The following is an 8,919-nucleotide window of genomic DNA, read 5'->3' as shown; positions in this document are numbered from 1 at the left end:
ATCACTTATTTTGACTTACTATACTATGACTTTTTTAGCCCTTTTTTTGACAATCTATACTATTACTTTTTATCACTTATTTCGACATACTATACTATGACTTTTTTCAACATACTATACTATGACTTTTTATCACATATTGTGACATACTATACTATTACTTTTTTGTCACTTTTATTATCATATTATACTATGCCGTTTTATCACTTTTTTCGACATACTATACAATGACTTTTTATCACTTATTTCGACATACTATGACTTTTCATCATTTTTTTTCGACATACTATACTATTACTTTTTATCACTTATTTCGACTTACTATACTATGACTTTTTACGACATACTACGACGTTTTTATCACTTTTTTAACGTTTTATCACTTTTTTCAACATACAATACTATGACGTTTTTATCACTTATTTCGACATACTATGACTTTTTTCGACATACTATACTATGACTTTTCATCACATATTGTGACATACTATACTATTACTTTTTGTAACTTTTATTGACGTATTATACTATGCCGTTTTATCACTTTTTTTGACATACTACACTATGACTTTTTATCACAACTTTTCACCACTTATTTTGACATATTATCCAATGGCTTTTTATCACTTTTTTCAACATACTATACTATAACTTTTCACTTTTTTTGACATACTATGACTTTTCCTCACTTTTTCCGTAATACTACACTGACTTTTTATCACTTTTTTCTTTTCACTTTTTTCGTAATTCTATACTATGACTTTTCATCACTTATTTTGACATACTTTGACTTTTTATCACTTATTTCGACATACTATGACTCGTCATCACTTATTTTGACATTCTGATTTTTTTTTCAACTTTTTTCGACATACAAAAAAACTCAATCATGTGGGAAAAATAACTGTAAAAAAAAAAGTTATTTGCATTAGCGTCAATAATAACACAAGTTTTTTTTTAATTTATTTTTTAAAGAAGTTTTTTATTTCCTTTTTAACAAAGCTCAATACAGATTGGAAGCAAAACTTGGTAAACACTTGTAAATCTCAATCTAACCATCATGTCCGGGGCACCCACAAAAAGATGAGTTAAAAAAAAGACACCTAAAACAATCATACAACCCAGAACTGGGGCAAAGAAAATAATGGTGCATGTTTTCCAAGAACTATAAACAAAAAAAAACATTTTTGACAATTGGAAACAAAGTTTCAAAGGAAATGACAGTTATCAATGTGCTAAAAATTCAATCTTGGATGAGTAATCAGGTTAAACACATCTAAAACACATTTTAGTAGCTTTTTTAAAGATGTACAACAGTTCTGTCTTGAACGGAGAATACTATGCATGAAACAAATTTTAAAATGTTCCCATACTGACAAATTCTTTATGTCCAATGTATAATTTTTTTTGTCTACATTTATTTTGACACTCAGGCCATACAAGGGGAGACTTTGCCGTTGGTAAATCTATTAACCTTTTTCCACAAATAATTTGTGCCCAAGTTTGAGAGAACAGAGTCAAATTGTAAAAGCAATAATCAAAATTACATTAGGTAAGGTTAAGTTTATTAAATTTAAACTAAATCTAATCAACTAACTATATATTAAACAGTTTAACTTGACAGCTGTGCTGAGCATGAGTACATGTTATGATGGGAATAAAAAGATCACATTATCGCAAAATATTAATGGCAGACATTTTCTCATTTTGAGAGAATTCATTTGTACCTTTTCATATGAGATTTAAAGAGGGCTATAAGTTGGTAGTCCTTAAATCATTTAAAAATATTTTTCCAATTATTACAATTCCACAGTTTACACATGTACCGATGACCTGGGCTTTTAAAAGCGAAAAACAAAAAGGAGAGGGAGAAAAGAAATATAGTTGAGCTCTGGCTATTTTTTTCATTCAAGGAAACTGGCGTCTGTTGTCCTTTTTTAAAATATGAAATTAAAGACTATCTGAAATGAGCCGATCCACCCATGTAAACACAGTGATTTTCTGATACAGAAAAATACTAAGTGGACAATGTATTTTGATCTTTTAATAACATCCATGAGTTGAAAACACCAGTCTGCTTTGATATATTCTCATGTGGGAACATATATATTTTATTACAAAATAAATCTATACTGTTTTTGTGGTGATGGTTGATCAGGGTCATACAATCCCATCATCCTATTATGAGTGCTTTCTTTGTCTGTCTCAACAAAGAACTGCATGTAGCTCTGTAAGAAAAAGTACTTGTGACCGAAGCAGCTCAAATACTCAAGTCTCTCTGCCTGAGAAGAACATTAGTTTGAAGCAAAAAAAAAGAACAATCTTTTCCATCTTTATACCAGTTGTTAGTTAATGTAATTCATAAAAGTGTATGTTATGTTATCGATAAAATCATAAGCATTTTTTTACTGTACCTTGGCATTTTGACACAAAATATCCTCTTGGATATTTACACAGGAAAAGATACTTTTCAAGCAATAAAACAAGCTTATATTGTTGGTTGCAACAGAATAAAACATGTTCCAATTTCTGGAGAAAGAATTGCATAGCAGATCAGACTATAACTAAACAGGAACTGATCCTTTTTGGTATGGTGCACTTTGATTCATGACTTTGCACATATTTACATGAAATAGTAAGTCCATTTCTAGCTTCACCTTGCCCACAGTAGAGATCAGGTTTGCATCTGCACTATAATGCTCAACAGTAAGAAGGCGGGATGCAGACGTGTCGTCCTCTCTTCTCATAAACATCCATAGGAGTCTTCAAAAAAAATAATTAAACTCTGCTTACAAAAGTGCCATTTTGCTACATTTATCAGCTGATCCATGGTCTGCTACTGAACAGTTAACACAAGGAAATGTGTTACACAGCCCTCTCAACGCCACACATTTTCCTGATTCTATGAGTTTTGGTCACATGGACAATCTCACACACACAGACACACACACACACACAGACACACAGATGACGTGAAAGGAAAAACAAAAAGGTGAAAAAACAAAGTTGTGGCCGGTGAGTAAAGTTCCGTTTGAAGAGTTTATCTGTTGCGATTATACATTCCCGGCTGGTAAAGCTTTGAAAAGGAACAAGCACCATTAGGAAAAGGCCTCAAATGTCCTCCTCTGCGGGGTAGTTCAGCAGTTTCCACTCAAGTCTGTGCTCCCACAATAAGTAAAAGAGAAATAAATCTACATTCAGACTTGCCTCTGGCTCGTGATTAGGCAAAGTCACTGACATGTTTCAGGCTTTATTGTGTCTTTTTCTCCGATTTCAAGTCTTATTGAGGCAAGCAGCCTCTTTTTTCAAATCATGGAGTTCGAGGACATACATCTCCAACTCTCCAATGAGGCCTTTTCTTTGTGTCCATGTGGAAACATCCAGGTTCTCACCGTCTCTGCTGGGTATACACCGGGTAAGCTAGCGTCACATTCAGAGAGTCATTGTGCTGGACCAAAGACGTGTGCTGGTAGTGAAGGACAAGTTCTTTCAATGAGCCGTACAGGTTGTACGGCTCGGCAAAGCCAAAACCTGAGGGGGTCTTGTTGATGACACAGTGCTTCACCTCACCGTCCACGCTGCAAGGAGAGGACAATGGTCACAATCTGTTCTGTGTCTGTAACCACTAAAAGTGTTCTTTCTGACCACTCACTATTTGAAAACATCAACCATTAAAGTCTTAAAACAATAGTCAGGTGATGACTTAAACAGATTTTACTTGCTGTAATCATTCCTCCAGTTCAGACATGGTAGACATAAAAAAAATACTTTCAATGCAAGTAATTCATTGTTTTGTGCAAAAAATGTATTCCAAAATCTATCTGAAGCTAGTAAAGTCAATTTCTTTCAAAGACTTTTTAGTATAAAATATCCTCCTTGCATTTACAGACAGTTTTCCCTGTTAGATAGTAACAATAAGAAGAAATGTACTTAAAAGATTATTGATTGGTCAAAGTCAAGACTGTTAAAGCCTTCTACGTGCTTCAGATAAGGTTTGGATATTTGGATTTTACATTGAAAGCACATGAGAGAGGGATCGCTTAATGTTCAATAGGTAAACGAGGAACAAATCATGTTTCCATGTTCATACAGAGCACCTGACTATTGTTTGTGAACCACTCCTTTAACAGCTGTTTGAGAAAAGTATACTAATACATACACAACGCTGCAGGCGTAGCATCCTGCTTTGCTGCTGTCTCGAACCAGGAATGTTCCGTCTCTCTTGCCCTGGAGGAGAGCCTCCGCCTGTAGTCGATTGATGTTGCCCAGTTTCCAGGACCGCTCATCGTGATGAGGAAGGTCTTCATCATCGTCCACCATAGAATATTGACTGAAAAAAACAAAGTAAAGTACACACATAAGTTGAAAGTGAAAGGAGTTTTAGTGTTGGTTAATTTGTTAAAATGGAAATCGTTGCTCACTCTTCTGTGTTCTCGTTCTTGATTCCGAGCCACTCGTTGAGTTTCTTCTGTCTGACTCCCTTCTGGGTCAACCACCTACAAGACAGAAAACATTAGAAACCAGGGCAGATCCAATTTGATTCTCTACAGAGCGACGCTTAAAGTTTCAGAAGCCGACAGAGCCACTGATGAATTGCTGTACTTACATGAGATACTGGTCTCTGGTCTTACGGAGCTGGATGAGGTCAGGCTTGATGCTGTTCATCCTCTTGTCGATCTCTCTGTAGTCTGCCGCCTGTTTCTTCAAGTCTTCCTCCAATCGCCGCTTGCTGTCTACAATTTCACTAATCCGGGACTTCAATTTCTCATAGTTGCCCATAATCCTGAAAGCAACAATGAAGTTTAATTTTGACATAATTAACAAATAAAAACTTGTTTTACCTTCCACTGTTGCTTCTATTCAAGTGACTGTGTGTTGCATTCTTACCTTTGGATCTCCTTGTCGTTGCCTTCTCTCCTGAATTTCTCAATATACTCCTTGCTGTACCGCTCTTGTGTTTGGCATTGCTCCTCAAATATCTTTATAGTTTCATTAAAAGCCTCGATAGCTGTCCTTTTCATTTGGATTTCCTGGAAGCAGATGCACAGTGTTAGTGTAAGTTGTGGAAATATTGACGTTAAGACTTGATTGTACTTTGACTCTGGACGGTACTCACTTGTGATGTTCTGGTGTATTCTTCGTACAGGCGGTCGTACTCTTTGTTCTTCTCCTGGTACTGCTGGTGGTACTCACAGAGCTTTCTCCCCACAGCTTCAATGTTGTCTTCTTTCACCACCTGATCCTGAGAAAAGATGCATAACCAAGACAACAAGTTGCAGTGAAATTGCTTGAACATAAGCATTTTAAGCATTGCTAGTTTAAACTCTGAGCTGACGTCTTACCTGCTGGTGTTTGGAGACCGGATACAGCAGCTTGACGTCCAGCTTGGGGTTGTACTGAGCCAGTGACTCGTTGCGATAGTGGTTGATGAGCTCAACAACTGAGCTGAAGGTCAGTGGGTCTGAAAAACCGTACTTCCCATCCCGATGGAATATCTTGATGAGTTTGTTGTTTCCTCCTTTCCTGTAGACAAAAAAAAAAAGTGAAACCTGTTAAACTAACTGTCAAAAATAAATAAAAGATGGTCGATAAGCGGAAATGATTTGAAACTTACCTCAGAGTCAGAGTGTAGTCTCCGTGCATTTTTGTAGAGGCGTCCCGCACCAAAAACGTACCATCTGCAGTGTCCCTCAGTTTCTCATTGACCTCCTCCCTTGAGATGTCTCCCCAGTACCATTCGGCGTCTTGTAGTGCCATGTTGTTGTTCATACCGTTGTTAGTCACAGGTGTGGGCTTGGGTGGCTTTGGAGGTAGAGCTGTGAGAACAAGAGTGAATACAGAATGTAAATATATGTAGTGAAATGGAGCCCGTATGTGCTCACGGTTACATTAACTGCGTTTCTTAACATGAATTATATTATTGATTTTCTTGTTCAATACAACGCCGTTAATGGGGTACTTGATCTGCATCAGAAACATTTATTTGCCCTTCCTTTCTTTAAATTTGAGATCCACTACATTGAATCCAGTTCAGCATTTTGCAGATGCTGGAAATCACACCAGCTCGGTGACTCACTCCTTTTCCTTTTTTCCCCATAGATTAAAAAGGGATGTAAAAAATGCCGCCCCTCTCCACCAGAGAGGTGGTGTCAGCGATGAAGTGGGAGGGGAAATGAAGCATGAGTCAGGGAGAATAAATTTCATTCAGGAAAAGGGTTTTTTATAAATATTCCTAGCTGCAAATACAGCAGTGTGACTATATATATATATATATATATATATATTATATTAAAAAGTGTTATGTAAAAAAAAAAAAAAAGATGTCAATCATGTATACTGTGGATTATGGTTCTTTCGACATGAAAAAAAATATTAAAAATGCATTTAGCACATTTTATAATGTGTATAAGTATATATATATACTGTAAGACCTAATGCAAACACCCATATGACCATAGATTCCCCTTCAATGTTTTGCCCACAGCAAATATCCAGCTTCAATGTTAAATAACCAGATTCTGTTACTGATGAACTGAACTGATGAACTCAGTATTTACAAGCAAAACCATTTCAATCTCCTTTTCCAAATGCAGCTTTAAGGCAGCACTAAGAGTCAGATTTGCATTGTGTCTAGTTGATTTTCATACAATAAGTAAGGGATGAAACATTTTAACCGCTTGTGTGGATCTAAAGAACACATCCTGAACCTGCAATGACTGCTCACAAGCTGATAGTTTCACAGTGAAGCTAGCTGCAGCAGAGCTATGGTAGTGAGGTATCTTTCTCCCACAAATCTGCACTTCCTTTGTTCACTCCCTCTTCGTTACCTTTCTGCTACAACGGACCTCGCAGGACTCAGCTCATTTAGACGACACGCACGGTTCACTTGACAGGTAGATACAACCGTGACATGGCAAAAAATGCAAAGCTTCACAATCTGTGCAAAATGCAGCCTACCAACTAAACCACAGCTTGTGGTTTCCGCTGCACATCTCAGCACATTTGCCTTCCAATCTGATCACATTTTATCTCCAGATTACTAGAAATTTCTAATTCTTAAACTCACTCATGTGAACAATCTAGCATTAAATCTTAGCTTTGGAAGAGCTCCCCACACATTTCTATAGAGAGTTTGTATATTTGATTGACTGCAAAATATTTTAAAATGGACACGATAAAATGTTTCTTATACAACCACCTAAACATTGATTTAAAAAGCCATTAAGGGCAGCTTGCTCAGTAACGTGTTACATCACTTACCACAGCCAATCACAAGGGGGTTTTGTCACCAACCACTCCGGCATTTCTCATTTTCTTAGAGTGATGAGGTCATTCTGAAAACCCAGTACCTTTTACCTCCCTGCTTCAATTCTTTACAACACCGCAGCCATGCGGGAAAAAGAAAATCATAATTCTCTATGCAGCATCTGGCATTTCATCCTAGTATGCATCCATCTTGAAAGCAAATGTGCAGCGTCTCTCCACTAGCATAAACAAAAAAGAGACCAGCAGCCTGTTACCATGCTTTTCCTCTGTCATCCTCTCACTCTCTGTCGAGCTTGGCTGCTCGCTCTCCTGCAGGTTGCTCAGCCCCTCCTCTCTGCATGTGGTGTGCGGAGGTTTAGTCCGGCCCACTGCTGGCACTCTGACAAAGCCAGCTATGCTGCAGCAGCACGTACGCAGCTAAATTATAATGCTTCGTTCGGTCAACGGCCCCCAGAGCTCCAAAATACGTCTATAATCCCACAGCGTGACACTTGGCATGACAGAGATAACTCCCTTGATTCCTAAGTGAAATTAAAATAGACCTAGTTCTTGGTAAGGAATAAGGATTCAAGTGGAACGCAGTCCTGCTAGGTTCAACAGAGAACAGTTGTTGGCTCTTTACAAGCTTAACTTAAGTAACTGAACTTGGCACGTAAACTACAAATTAGAGTATGTGAAAAAATGTTTTAATATGAAAGTCTATGACCTAAATGCCCCTTTAAGAATTGTAAGGAAAATCTAGAGTATTAAAATTATTGTCTATAGGGTTTAAAAACCGCATTGAAGAGTTTTATGTGCAGTCTGTGAGAATAGTTCATAAATACACATCAAAAGTGGCAAAACCCTTTGACAGCTACAACTGGAAGCTTAAAGAAAACAAAAACCTTCTATGTTCTAGTCTTTTCTTAAGCTTTGTGTCTTATTCTACCTTAAGGCAGAAACAGTAGAAACCCACTGCTCCACTTTTGTAACAACTGTTTAAAAATATGTTGCACAGGTCGACCTCTAGCTCACTCAGTAGTGTGCCCCATGTAGGCTGAGTCTTTGGCAGTGGCCCTGGTTTGAATCCGACCTGCGGCCCTTTGCTGCTTGTCGTTCCCCCTCTCTTCCTTTTCCTGTATTTGAGCTATCCAGTCGATTAAACGCCAGAAAAAGCCCAAACAAATACTCTTAACATAAAATAATTATGCAGAACATTAAACTTACGTTGCAAGTTGTGCATGTTTCGTTGATTCAGTGACCTCTTTGTAGCTTCTCTTTTACTCCCAAAAGGTAAATTAAATCCAACAGAGTTACTATTAAGTCCTCCAGTAAAGCTCCATTTCATAGTTTAGGCCACTTTTTTATTCTTACAAGGTAACAGCTTTATGTGCCTCTTAATGAAATCCAGGTAATCCGCTCGGCATGAGGCAGGTGCAACATGCGTCTGTCTAGCTCACTAAGTTCCTGCTGTTAAGTGTGGGAAAGGGCTGAGTCTCTCTCTCCTTCTATTTCTGAGCTCTGCTTGCACTGAGGCAGATAGTTAATGATTAGCGATAGCTGCTCTGTGCCAGTGCTGCCTGTTCTGAAAGCAGCCACTCGTACCAACTGTGTGTGTGTGTGAGAGAGAGAGAGAGAGAGAGAGAGAGAGAGAGAGAGAGAGAGAGAGAGAGA

At 37.7% G+C, this 8,919-nt stretch overlaps 1 protein-coding gene and 1 long non-coding RNA gene across 4 annotated transcripts in view; one reads left to right on the top strand and one right to left on the bottom strand.

The window, feature by feature from the left end:
- Nucleotides 1–8,919, top strand: part of LOC117959816 — a 23,574-nt gene that overhangs the window by 11,909 nt on the left and 2,746 nt on the right. The window lies entirely within an intron of this gene.
- pik3r1 (phosphoinositide-3-kinase, regulatory subunit 1 (alpha)) overlaps nucleotides 957–8,919 on the bottom strand; it is a 26,177-nt gene continuing 18,214 nt past the window's right edge. The window contains exons 1-9 of one of the 3 annotated variants that reach the window (XM_034897124.1): nucleotides 8,473–8,822; nucleotides 5,615–5,816; nucleotides 5,343–5,523; nucleotides 5,117–5,242; nucleotides 4,888–5,030; nucleotides 4,607–4,783; nucleotides 4,422–4,496; nucleotides 4,160–4,330; nucleotides 957–3,578 (exon numbers count right to left, since the gene is read on the bottom strand). In XM_034897124.1, coding sequence (XP_034753015.1) covers nucleotides 3,389–3,578; nucleotides 4,160–4,330; nucleotides 4,422–4,496; nucleotides 4,607–4,783; nucleotides 4,888–5,030; nucleotides 5,117–5,242; nucleotides 5,343–5,523; nucleotides 5,615–5,816; nucleotides 8,473–8,593 — 1,386 coding nt within the window. In that variant the 5' untranslated portion in view covers nucleotides 8,594–8,822 and the 3' untranslated portion in view covers nucleotides 957–3,388. Of the gene's footprint in view, nucleotides 3,579–4,159; nucleotides 4,331–4,421; nucleotides 4,497–4,606; nucleotides 4,784–4,887; nucleotides 5,031–5,116; nucleotides 5,243–5,342; nucleotides 5,524–5,614; nucleotides 5,817–7,260; nucleotides 7,626–8,472; nucleotides 8,823–8,919 lie in introns of those variants that run through there. The other 2 variants (XM_034897125.1, XM_034897122.1) reach the window with 2 other exon arrangements.

The sequence above is a fragment of the Etheostoma cragini genome, chromosome 16 (genome assembly GCF_013103735.1).
Source record: "Etheostoma cragini isolate CJK2018 chromosome 16, CSU_Ecrag_1.0, whole genome shotgun sequence".
Classification (NCBI taxonomy): Eukaryota; Metazoa; Chordata; class Actinopteri; order Perciformes; family Percidae; genus Etheostoma; species Etheostoma cragini.
The sequence above is the reverse complement of the archived record's forward strand: the minus strand, read 5'-3'. Positions and strand labels throughout refer to the sequence as shown.